The sequence below is a fragment of the Stegodyphus dumicola genome, chromosome X2 (assembly GCF_044657685.1).
Source record: "Stegodyphus dumicola isolate Sdum_Otavi_A_Nest chromosome X2, ASM4465768v1".
Classification (NCBI taxonomy): domain Eukaryota; kingdom Metazoa; phylum Arthropoda; class Arachnida; order Araneae; family Eresidae; genus Stegodyphus; species Stegodyphus dumicola.
The window spans coordinates 185,241,019-185,254,774 of NC_140781.1; the positions used below are offsets into that span (position 1 = coordinate 185,241,019).

Sequence of the window (13,756 nt, forward strand, 5' to 3'; positions counted from 1 at the left end):
GTGAGATTTTCAAGTTAAAGTATTTTTTTTTTTTTTTTTTTGTTTTGTTTTTTGGGAGGGGGCCGGTTATACATTATTTGCTAGCTGGGGCTAAATTTTTCTCTTCGTATAGAACAAGGATTCAATACCTCTCTAATTAGTACTTATAAATAAGATATTTCCAACTTCAAAAAGGCCACGGAAGATGTATTATAAATGCAAATGTAATAAATTACTCTCAGGCAGAATAACAAAGCTAGATAAAAATGTGTGATTATTATCATTACGTAGTTCTATTGTTACATTTTTTAAACTGTTCGTAACTGTACCAAGCAATAGCTTGTAGCGAAATGGCATCGTAAGCGGGGAGGGGGGAACTAAGTATATTTTTTTATGTCACGAAACTAAATTAGCCAACAGCGGTGCCTTAGAAGTTTGCCCCGAAGAACTTCTCCAGATGTCGTGAGCATCAGGAATTGGTATGAAAAGATTAAACAAACTGGTAACGTTGGTGAATTTCCAAGAAGCGGCGGACAATGAGATTATCGACTCATTGAATCGTGAATCGGACAGAAGACATATCAAGAACAGATACTATGTCGCACCAGTTCATGATATTATTGATATTTCGAAGGCCAGAATAACACATGCTTTGTGAAGTGTTATAGAGTAAATGTTGACGAACAAGAAGCGAGAACTAGAATACCTATCTAACAGGCTCCAGACTACTACTCAGTACTGTTCATAAATAAGTAAATAAAAGAAAATCTGAAAGGATTCAAATTTTAATGTCGCACCAGATTTTTTGTTAAGGATGTAAGGTTTATCCTAAGTTTATAACAGTTATTTTTTAAGTTAAAACTTCTTTCCTGTTTCTCCTAATTTCAGTTTGCAAATTTCTTACCAGAATGTGTTTTTAGAATCGCGTGAAATGCAAATGAGAAGGAGTAGTATTTAAGTCGAAGTTCCACTGACTTCGAGAGAGAGAGAATCGGAATCTCTGACTAGCTGAATAAGTTTCAGGTCTGTAGTTAACGAAGGTTAAATAGAACCTCCTTCTACAGCTGTAGAAATGAAAATGCTACAAAGAAACATACTCTTAACGTGATGATAATAACAGACGGAAATTCTATAAAGTTCCAACGAAAGGATAGAAAACAAATCTCCTGGCGCCCTCTACGGGAAGAAATGTAAACTAAAAGCTAACAGAGGAAAAAAAAATAACAGCTGATGATAAAGAATTAGAAATCAGATCAATAAGCAGAATCAAAAAAATTTAACGAATAGAACGTTTAGACTATAAAGAGTATTCCTTGCCATTGTGATTTAATCTAGACTGGCCAAAGAAGTACAGCCTTGAAATTTCGCACGGAGGAGAACTTAATTTTCGTACATAAGAAAAAGAAACTCATAAATCCCTCCACTGCTCATTATTTCTGGTCAAAAAGTCGCATTTTCCGTTTCTCTGCAAATAAACAATTTTTTTTTTCTTTTTAAATTTCTTCTGTTCTCGAACTTGATTCCCTAAAGGCGTTTCGTATTCATAAAAATCTTACGGTTGTAATTAATGTTCGGAATTCTATTCCTTTTTTAAGATCAGCTGTTCAAGAATTTATTCCTTAACTGTTTTCGTTCACGTTTTTGTCAATGGCTTTGTTTCCTGTTCTTTAGCTGGCATTTTCTCGAATTTTTTGTCTGTTGTTTACGTCTAAACACATGATCTGCTGCAGTCATATTTACTCCTTCAGATGAAGTCGAAGTTTCTACTTTACCTACAAATCTATACCTCTGCAAATTTACTCGCATGACGTGGTTTTTTATTGCTTATAACTCACCAGCGTCTGAGTAGTAAAATCGCTGAACACTGGTAGTTCGACTTAAGTTCGATTCCAGGGGAACTGGCTGGCTGCATGGGCATTTTCGTGTCTTTACACATGTGTAACGAGGATAAGAGATATTTTCCTCAGAAACATCATAAATTCCTCTACGAAGGACCGTTCGGCAGATAGCTTAAGAGTGCTTTGCCATAATCAAATAAGCGAAACCAAATCAAACTTATTGCTCATTATTATAAGTTCTTCAATTAACGTAATTTAAAGCAAGTAGAAGATTGCTATAACATAAGAACAGTGAAAATAAGCACGATTAAATAAATTTAAAAAAATTAAAATGTCATTAGTTTAAAATATCCTACCAAATGTAGCAGCGGAGAGCCATGTTTTGTGCTTTAGGTCCAAACCGTTATGAAGAGATGCCTTCCTTTTACTTCCTTGTACGAAATGAAGGAACTATTGTAGTCGCGAAGAATTTCGGGTATCATATTTCAAAGGAAATGTCCATTCTGACCGTTTCCGACGTTATTTGTACGATTTTTTATGTGACTTTTGAACGTACGGACAGAATAAATTTTTTCCAAACTGGATTGCTAAGTAGATTTAAAAGAGATTTTTTTCTTGACGTGTGTACGCACGTACTGACTTATGATGTATATATCTCGCTTAATTCCAAAACGATTAGCCGTAAACATTGAAATTTTGTACATAGGACTTCTATAACATATATTTGTTCACCACCTTTTCTTATTTTGGAAATCAGCCCTACCAAACATATATATATATATATATATATATATGTAATTTATACGTTGTAAACTGTTAATGAAATGTAAAAGCTGTAGAAAATAATTTTTTATAAAAGGATAATTAAAGTTAGAAAACTTTCATTACGGGAAAAACAAATTAAAAAATATTAATCACACTCAGTTAAATGTTTCAAATAGAACTTTTCAAGTGGTTAATATTTGAAGCATTAAACCCCGACGATTAAATGGGTGCCGAACGTGCGTTTCGCTCTTCCTGCCATAATGAGATTCAAACCTCTGTTTCAATAAAAAAAATATTATAATTTTTTTACATTTCAATCCTATGCAGCTCAAGTACAGGACCTATTTAATTATTAAATTATTTAGTAATTTTTCTATATTTTTAACCTTAAAAATAATTTATATATATCATACCCTATCCCTTAACCGGCCTTTATTTTCGCAATCGTTGGTCTTCGGCTTTATACTTCCAGTTACCGAAACGTTTTAAATGACGAAAACACAGCGGACACTCGATTATCCGCATACGGATTATCCGGTTTGAGGATTATCCGTGCTTGGTGGTCGCCATGCAAGCATACTCAACTTTATGCACAAGAATGTGTAAAAAACACACACACGCGCGAATTTCTGCCGGAGAAAGATTTTTTTTTTTAATGTAGTAATTGTGAAGAAGTTGAAGTAATAGATGAAGTCGCGAAAATTTAAAATGTAAAGTTCTCCGAAAATTTCGATCACAAAAAATTGAGGAATGATTCCATAGCTGCTTGACTGAGCCGGACTTTCAATGCTTGACTGATGCGGTTATCGTTTCAAATACCACAAGAGCAGAAGAGGCAGCGAATGATACTGAAAAGACAAGCGGAAATGATGCTGACAATTCATTACACAGTTCCGAGACAATAATGACTTCTGTTAAAACACTATTGGACTTCGTTGACGAAAAGAGATTGCAGTAAAATCCGACGGATATTTAAACGTTCTCAAAAACGAAGTAATTACTAATTTTTTTTAAAGAAATAAATGCGTAAAATATGCATGAAAATTGATAACTTGGATTATCCGTGTTTTTCAGTTATTTGTGACCTGCTTCGCCGGTAATAGCTCGAAAATCGAGAATACACTAAATTTATGTTTTGGCAATGCCTAATTAAAAAAAAATTTTTTTTTCGCCAAATAACGAAATCTAATTGCATACACAATAACAGTTTATATATATAGTTAGTCTAAGAGTATTTAATATCAGTTTATCATTGTTGCAGCAAAATACATGTAATTTAATAGGCGGTAAGCAGTCATGTGGTGTTTACATTATATATTTTTATTTACTATTAAGTTAATTTATATGTAAAAGAAAAAGTTTCTGTCTTTAACATTGCAGGTATTTTCAGTGTTATGTGGGCATATGATTGCCGCCCTTTCGATGCTAGGGAGCTGCGTTTTATTTATCATTTTTCAAGGAATTCTAAGCTGGAATGATCAAAGAAATAGAAGAGAATTGGATCTTAGATGGAAACTAGCTGTTCTTGTTGCACCAGTAACTGTTATAGGTAGTGCACATACAAACATTTTTGCTTTTAGTATCTTCTTGAGTTTATGAACTACTCATAGACATGCGTTTACTTTTCAGGTATCTTTTCACTGACTGCAGTAGCATTTGAAGAATTAGGGGCTAATAATGCTCTCCCAATGACAGAAATTCTTTACGTTCTTCCATCGAAAGTGAGTTCAGGATTTTTCAAGAAATAAACTTCTTTAAAAAATTCATTGGAAGAAAAAAATGCATTGGATGCTGTAGACAACAAAATTAAACACAGAATTTAAATTGACCAAATTCGAGTTTATTTTTTAACTTTCTTTTGAAACTGACAGGAAAAATGTATTATAATGAAGTACGGAAATATGAGAATGTACGTTGGACCTTACGTGAATTAAGGTGTTTCGAACTTATATGAGTTACTTCACCTTTCATTTGAAAATGTAATTTTGTTTTCATTTTTAATCGAATGGTTGCTAGCGTACCTACAGGTATGCTGATATACATTCTAACACTTGTAATAGGACAAAAGTTAACTAAATTCACTTCTAGCTTGCTATTAATAAAATCGATTATGTTTATTCAATTTAATTCGAAATTATTCTGATAATAAATGAGTATTTGATTTACCCTCCAGTTATAATTTATTTAGAATATTATGAAGTAATTTATCTGAAGGTTTAATTCTGTAATTGTAACTCATAACTTTTTTTGTTCACTTTAGTTCAGTTTCAGTTACTTAATAACTTCCATATGTGAATGGACTTTGATTCTTGCAATGTGGTTTACTCTAGCGACTTTCTGCGCAGATATGAGTAAAAATAATTTCCGGATAGAAATACGTCACAAAACTACCAAAGAAATGTGCACAAAAAAGTAAGTACTGTATTACAATATACATGAAAATTATGTCATTTATATAAAGTGAATTTTTTTATGTTCACAAGGAAAAAAAGATAAATTGTTTATGATTATTTGTAAAATTTTCTCATGAAATAAAATTTTGTTACTCTTTAGTATTACGTTCTATATTTCAATGTTTTAAAATGGTTTGATGTATTGTAAAAATATAATGTACTTTTTGTATAATTAAATAAAAAATTATTTTAGCTATCGTCAGGATTTCTTCTTTAAACATTTCAATTCATTTTATGTGATAAAAAAGTAATAAAAACATGACCAGATACTAACATTACCCATAGTTACTTATCATTCTAATAAAATATTACTCTCAAACTACAGAACTTAATATTATTATATATAATATTTAAATATGTTACTATGATGCATATGTTTGTCATGATCTGTAGTAGATGCTGCTGCAAGTTAAAGTAGAAAAAGCAAAAATTTTATATAATTAACAAAGTTTCTTTTGTAATAAAGAGGGATAGTTAAAATTTTCAAAGTTTAGAGAAAACTGAAGTTTTTTAATTTCAGAAATTAGCAAGGAGGTCGCCTATTAATTAATTAACTCGGTCCAATAACAGAAATAAGAATCGTCTAAATCGGTTAGATCGCTTCTGAAATCTTAGCGTCTAGAATATGAAAAATTTTATAACATACTTCAGTAAAAAAAGGCCTCCATGCCCTTATCATACATATACATGACTAGAAATATGTGAAATAATGTGTACGCTAGCCTGTTTTTTCTTTAATGATGGTCTTACAGGTGTCCAAGAAATTATAACAGTTCAAAATCGATAACAGATAAATCAAAATATCTTTACTAGGAAAATTGTTTCGGGAGGAGAGAAAGAGTCACGCAGTTACATTTATTCTTTCAAATTCTTTTTAATACGCATTCTTCTTCTTATCAGCAGACCTTTACATGAGAACTTCCGATAATTTTCACAATTCAAGATTATTAATGAATTCACTTTACTCGTTGCATATTACTCGTTACAATTCCACTAAATTTTAACTCTCTTATTCCGGCCAACCGGAAAATCACATGTGGTTGCACTGGCTTCGATGGAAATCGATGGAAAGTGTAAAATTCAAGCATGTGACGATTAAAGCTGCTTACTTGCTGAAAAAGAGTAAATCAATCACATAGTCGTAAATAAATTCCTAAGGCGGCACTATCGATGAAAATGCCCATGTAAAGGTCATTGCAAATTGTTTGCGTCAGTAAATAATTGGTATGACTTTCTGAAATACTTTTTGTAGTGAAGAAATTTTTATACGTTATTCGATGAATAGTTTAAGGACGTACTCTGCTTAGTTTTTACTTCAATAAATCTATAACTTTCTTACTCCATCCAACCGGAAAATCACATATATCGGCGCTCGTTTTATTTTACGGAAAATGTACAATTCAAGTATATCACTATCTAGTAAAATTGCTTACTCGGTTGCTCACTGAAGAACAACAAACCAATCACATAGTCGTAAACGATTCTCTATGGCTTTACTATCGGTATAGTACTATGCCCATGTAGAAGTCTATTAACAAAGTGCAAATTATTTGAGTCACTAAATATAATGGTATGACTTCCTCTTTTGAAATATTTTTTATAATAAAGAAATTTTGATGTATTATTTGATGAATAACTAAACGAAACACTGTATTTAGTTTCTGTTAATTTGGAAAAAGGCTTTTCCGTCTTCAAATGTAATTTCTTTATTTGTGATACCAATAAGTCTCATGAAAATTTCAGCAATAAATAAAAAAGAGTTAACGAAGAAACTATCAGTTCAGGTCTTCAAGTTCATAGAACTAAAAATAGCATTGTGCCTTCAAACTACACAAATATTTTCTGATGAATGTCAAGGCACTCCTTGATTATTACGAAAGCCTTAATTTAATCAACCAGGCTAATTCTTCATGAAGTTATTTGCAAAATTAATTTGATTAAAATTTATTAAAACTGCTTGTTAGTAAATTGCATTTAACAAGCTTTGTGAATGCTTTTTCTGATCTCTGAAAACCTAACATGTTTATATATTGGCTTAGGCTTAGTTACCATAATCATCATAAGATGCTGAGAAACTTAAAAGTTTCAATTCTGAATTGCTAAAAGATATTAAAATGAATGCAAAAACCACTGACTTATAGAAGCTTTAAATACATAGGATTATTTTTTACCTAAAACATTTGATAAGGCAGAAATAAATTTCGAGAGCATAGTCAGAGGTTCATTCTTCATAGATATGTAATTAAATAAGGTTTTTCTTCTGTTGAACATGCTGTTAACGAATGTCCATCATAAGGTATTCCATAGGTGTGGGATAGGAATTAAATCTAAAGATGTAGGTAGTCATTTGAGAATTGGAAAATCAACACTAGTTTCGTACCTGTTACTTTGCAATATCCACCTAAGGCATGTGACCTACGAAATTCACTTGCTGCAATACACTTACTGAAATCACTTGCTGTCTTTGGAATTTATGATGTATATGAATGAAAGAAAACAGCCCTCAGCATGCCTACGTCCGCAAAAGTAAAAGTGCTTTCTATTTCCTGATGTTTTCGATTAATACAGGGGATAAATTCAATAAATGTTACGACTAAAATAAATTTGATGACTGGTATAAAAATTTTAAAAATGTAAATTACTTCTTTAATTACTTTTAAAATTTCAAGGACGATAACTAATAGCCTAAAGAAGAGACATAATACTTTCCGTGTTATCTAAAAAATATCAAAATGCCGTAATACTCCGAATTTATGTAGTAATTCTTTTCAGGACATGTTTTTTACAAGAATATGTTTTATTCACACGCAAAGTACTGAACGATTAATGTTTACCAAAAATTAAAGACTCATTTTAATCTGAAAAGAATTATAGACGTGATACGAATATTAATGATACTCACAAATAAATGTAATACACGTCATAAATACAAAATTAGGCAATCTGGTTGCAGTGACAGATAATTTGCATTAAAAAAAATCTTATATTGTGTCTGAATCAATGATGTCTTTCCCTCTTTAAAAACCTCGCCACAGCAGACGAGAATACTGTTAATTCCTACTCTAGTTAATGTACTCGCTGTTCATATGAACTGATGATTTCAAGGATCTTTAGCAAAAACGATCTAGATTTTAGTCTTTGTTTAATTTTGAAATCATGGTAATATTTTATGCAGTCTAAGTATCAGATTCCTCAGTTTCTTCAAGAATTCTTTGACTTCAATACAGCAAAATCCCTGAATGTGAGTTATTGATCATGAAAATTCAAAAATTTTGCAAAATGTTCAAAATCGATTTTTAATTTTTTTGTCCCCAACAAAGACTTCACTACACACCCCAAAGTCTTTCATTCTCATAACTGCATTGTCTTTTACAGCTGCACTTAAACTTGTGAAAGAACCTTAGGAAGAACATTCATCGTTCTTCGATTCACTGATGGAAAAAGATGGGCGATATTTATAGCTAAAAGAACAACTTTCGATCTCGCTTCGAAATCCAAAATTCCTGATGAATGAGAGGAAGCATTTTCAATGATTAATATCACTTTTAAAAGCAAGTTTTGAAATCGGCAATAACAGTTAGTTTTCGGAAAAATATAGTAGCTAAATTAGATTTCAAACACAGAAACAGTCACCAAAACGTGCGAGAAATTCCTCTACAGCATGCTTTAACTGTTGTTATTGTTGTTTATCCTCGAAAGATCTGACATATATCAGATCAGCTCAAGAAGGCTGTTGACCGCCAAAAATTCTATAATAATAACGGGATCAGATGTTAAGTCCGCCATAGAAAGTCCAATGCAGCTAAGAATGTGATCCTGTGAAGCTAGATGGTCACAACATTTTGGATTTTTCTGCTGTTATCAAAGGAAAGACATTTAAAGTGGCCACTTGTTAGTCTAGCCAGAGCGGACTGGAAGCCATGGGCATGGCACACTTTAACTACAAGGTGTTTGTAAACTTTCCTAAATAAGTGGGGTGCTAGTAACCATCAAGACGAATAATATTTACAATATTTTCCGAAAAGCCTCTATGCTTTTATGACATTATGAGTAGAATGGGACCCTAAATTAGATGTTAAATTATGAGCCCGAACTTTCAGCAGTGAGAAGGAAAATGAGAATCAATAAAATCATACGTTTTACAGTTCCATTAAGATCAGAGTAAGATTATGAAGAACCTCATTAAGATTCAAAGAATATTGTCAAAGTGGCGTCTAAAAGGGCCTTTGCACATTGCCAATGAAAGAGCAGCCTCTAGTAGACTTCTGGTGTCGTGTTTACTAGATTACCGCAATGAGTTCTTCCATACAGTCCACAAGTATCTCTTGTATACACGAATGATTACATCCGCTCCCAGAAGAAGCATAGTGGATTTAGTCCGGTTAAGCCACGACTCCACCATGTTGAATCCATTGCTTGAGATATATGACATTCAGGAACGTTTCTCTGTGTGGTGAGAGGAACAGCTGCATTAAACTGAACAGCACTTGCTCTAGGAATAAAGATACGCTACGCCGGTGAGACACTCTGGAAACAAGTATTCACTCACCAAACAATTACCCAAGATACCTGCCAGATGTTCACGGTAAATCTTTGCTAGTGTTTACTAGAGGAAGTAACATGGAGTGATGTATTACGTAAGGGGGATATTACATCTTTAAATGTGTTATGCTTCCAAGAGAAGTGATGTAAACCTCTATCTTAATAAATTTATGTAAAAAAGTGTTAGGGGTTGAATCAGATTATCGTTACCATGCCTTCTGAATTTCTAAAATCATATTTTTGTAAAAACTGAGATAATTCGTGCTTTTATACCAGGATACATTGACTGCCTTAGAATTCTACACGAACTTCAGGATATACTATATAGATATAAGGGGGCAATTTGTAGGGAAAAAATTATATTAGTTTGGGGTCAAAAATTACGATAATTTAATACTAGTTACACTAATTCATTGTTCAAACCAAATGTTCAATTGAGTAAGTATTTGTTACCTTAACTTGCGCTTTCCTTCAAACTTGAGCGTGATAGAAAGTATTAATTGAGTAATATTTGTTAGCTACGTATTATGAGATTTACACAGTATAAACAACAAACACATGCTTCAAAGGCATTTAATAACTTAAAATGTATACAGTAGAATATAATATACAAAAGCACAGCATATATACACACATACAAAATTACTGATCTCACTCATATGAAAAAGTGCAATGTTTTTCATTTACTCACGTAAATACCTTAGTAGAAAGAAGAAAGAGCTCAAAATTTGGTCACTCACAGTTAAAAATCGTAATTTCGAGCCTTTTATTAGGTTACTTATTTCCCTTCACACAAGTGTTTTCATTAATCTTGCTCTAGAAACGGCCGCAGCTCCATGAATGTATATTACAATACATTCTCCGTATTTATTTGACAAGAATATACAGATTCAATTAAAACTGAATTTGGACCTTAAAAGGATCCATTGAAGTTTTAATTTGAAATTTCTGCGCCTATAAATCATGAAAAATGGGCAGTTTATGTTAAGTTACAAAATACATTCTTCAGAATTGACAAAAACCATTTAGGTATATTATAAAATTATATTTTAGGAAATAATTAAAAAAATAAATGAAATAATTTCAGGTACAGATATGTTCCATGTATTACTAACCCTATATATAAATGGAAAGTAGAGATTTAACAATTATGTTAAATCTTTTATAATACTAATCAAACTTATTAAGAATGTTAGGAACATAAAAATTATGTGTCCAGCACAAAATGTCCCTACATGTAACGTAAATTAGTCGAATATCCTTTACTTGAACCCTGAAACTATTTCAAGATTTTTATATCATAACACGACAAATATTATATTTCATAAAATGCGAAGTATAGAACTGCACATGCACCTATAACTGCGTCTTAGTTAAGGACGTTTTAGCAACCTGTTAAATGGAATTAGAATTTTAAGAGGGCAAAATCTACCTTGTAAGAGAATTTTCCTGGATTAAAGATGGCTGAGAATGTATCAGAAATAGTATATATAAAATTACAGGATTTACCATTCAATCTGTTAACATTCCTTTGTCAGAGTACTAATCAAATATAGTAATTTATGAATAACAAAGTCTGCATTCTCGTAAAATATTCCATAATGTGAAAATTAATGTTTGTCATGGCACTTTATAGAAAGTGATTAGATATATTAGACAGAGTTGCGTCATTCAGAAGACATAAGTCATGACATAAGGAACAAATTTGCCGGTCATTCACCAAAACATCTACAGGCATATGGCTAGCACAAACAATGAAAAACAGCGACGATACGTTAAGTAGTATTATTATCGCGTAGTGGACCTTTTATAGTGGCTTCAGCTAATGTTTCTAAAAAATGCGCCGCAGGTTACTCTGAACCAAGTCAGAACTAATAAGTTAAGATTTCTAGATACTTACGCGCATGTCTTCGTTATAGGTAAGTGAATAACAGGAATATATTAAAAAATGAAATCCATTTTGTATAATTTAATCAAAATAAATTAATCTCTCTAATACATTACTTTTTCACATGGAGTCTGAAGGAAACTGCATTTATTATTATTTTTTATCAGATGCTATTTTATGTAATTTCATTTGCATTAATAACTGAGGGACGTACACCTTAAAAGCGATCAGGAGTTGAAAAATTTGCAGTTTTAAAGCATCGGTTTTCCTGCTCATTTCTTCACAGAATCATTTTGCATCATTTCATCAAGCCTCGAACAAATAACAACCGATTTTTTTCAGAGTCGCAACGCCTATTGTATAAAATCATGTAATATCTGTAAAAATTACAACGTCACGACATAAGGAAAGATTTATCATCTGACCATGATTTTTTCTTTCTTACATTGCAAGAATATAAGCACGAACGAATGAATGAAAAATTTGCTGTATAATATGAGTAGTCTTACAGTTTTCTGCATATATTTAAAGAAATTATTACAGGTCCAATGCAAAGAAATAAAAAAAGCAAAATATTTACACTTCCAGAGCTAAATTTAACAAAAGCACTGCTTATAAAACCATATGATGTGATGTTAATAACACAATTCCATATTTTACAGTAACAATTCAACAGTTTTAGCTGAATAAATATTAAACATTTGGGCCATATTCCAACACTTACTGTAAACTAACACTTAGCCTTAAGTGAGTCTATTTTATAACATAAATAATTTTCATACGCGAATCAGAAATTAAAAACTAATTTTTTTCATCTATAAACATAAGTGAAGTGTACATATTTACAATGATTGAGGCATACACAAATATTTTTGAACAAGATTTAACACAGTATTAAAAAACTGAGGACTTCAACAAGCCTTTCAAAGCTCGATTATATTTAAATATCCGAATTTCATTATTTAACTTCAGTATTTATAAGTAGCACATCCTTATCCCAACTGCACTATACATGGAATCATAATAATAATTTTTCTTACATACCGTAACTATCTTAACACAGAAGTATTAAAGCAAATGATAACGATTGCTTTCTGAAAAACAATGATATAATGAAAGCAAACCTGCGAAAGCTGACCTTTCCTGAAAGAAAGAAAATATATATGACTAATGCTTGATTCTACAAACAAAATATTTTTCATCACCTATGTAACAGGCACCTAAGATGAAACTTCAATTATCGCACAAAGTATACCTTAACATCTGGCTCATACATTATTTACATATTTATAGTCATTCTCAATTAAAAAGTCACAGACACTGATTACACTATATATACTAAATAAACATTTAGCTGTGTCACTTGCAAGGCACAGTGGTGGATAAAAATTTTCATCCATTTACTCCTGAGAATCTCAGTAAAAATTTCTTTAGATTGCTAAGTTCAAAATTGGGTAAATTTTTAGAATAAGGAATTACTGTCATTCCATAAAATTATAACATTTACCGAGTTAGTAGTTTTCTGTTTCAGTTATGTTTGATAAGATATTTTAAATTTTGTATCTGTCATCCACACATCTTCTTGTCACAGGGGTCACAGAAAACGTCACCATAAAATTTAATTGAAAACTTCTCAGTTATACTTCTCATGGCTGTAAGATTCACCTAAAATGCTCCTGATGTTTCAAAATTTTTAATTTGGCTAAAAATAAAAATTAATATAACTTTGCTTTGGTAATTCCAATGCTTAGAGGCACTACAAAATACTTGTGAATTACATCTCCAGTGAACACTTTGCCGCTTCTCGCAAAGTTTACATTTTTCTTCCTATAACAAAAGTATTTTTACATGTAATTAAAGATGAGGTTTCCGCAGATTGAAATGAGAAATGATAATGAAAGCAGTTTTTTCACACATACGAAGCATCGCAGCACAAATTGTTTACCAGAAATCCTTTCATTTGTTTATCACAGAATATTTCAGTTGCATTTTGCTGCAGTAGGAATTTAGCAGAAACACACTGGTGTTTCTACACAGTATATTTTTCAGTACAATGCAAGTTTTTTCACATATTATTATTCTATTTATTTGTAGCTTCCAAAATCAAAAGTACACCGTTAGTCCAGGTTGTTTGAGTGCATCATTACATGATTTACCCAATGGTGTGACACTGACATCAGGATCCAATTCAGTCTAGAAATATAGAAAAAATAAGATTTACATCAGACATTGTCCATAAACTATATTTAACTTATTTCACAAAACTTCAAGCAAAATTTACTCACAGTCTA

At 31.5% G+C, this 13,756-nt stretch overlaps 2 protein-coding genes across 3 annotated transcripts in view; one reads left to right on the plus strand and one right to left on the minus strand.

Moving 5' to 3' along the window:
• LOC118203705 (uncharacterized) overlaps positions 1–5,233 on the plus strand; it is a 37,049-nt gene extending 31,816 nt beyond the window's left edge. Inside the window, exons 5-7 of the mRNA XM_035375993.2 lie at positions 3,963–4,131; positions 4,212–4,303; positions 4,843–5,233. Of these exons, the coding sequence (XP_035231884.1) occupies positions 3,963–4,131; positions 4,212–4,303; positions 4,843–4,998 (417 nt within the window). The 3' untranslated portion in view covers positions 4,999–5,233. The remainder of the gene's footprint in view (positions 1–3,962; positions 4,132–4,211; positions 4,304–4,842) is intronic.
• Positions 5,234–10,134: 4,901 nt separating this feature from the next.
• Positions 10,135–13,756, minus strand: part of Cad96Cb (protocadherin Fat 4-like Cad96Ca) — a 146,276-nt gene continuing 142,654 nt past the window's right edge. For both annotated transcript variants that reach the window (XM_035375973.2, XM_035375964.2), the window contains one exon: positions 10,135–13,658. In XM_035375973.2, the coding sequence (XP_035231864.1) occupies positions 13,569–13,658 (90 nt within the window). In that variant the 3' untranslated portion in view covers positions 10,135–13,568. The remainder of the gene's footprint in view (positions 13,659–13,756) is intronic.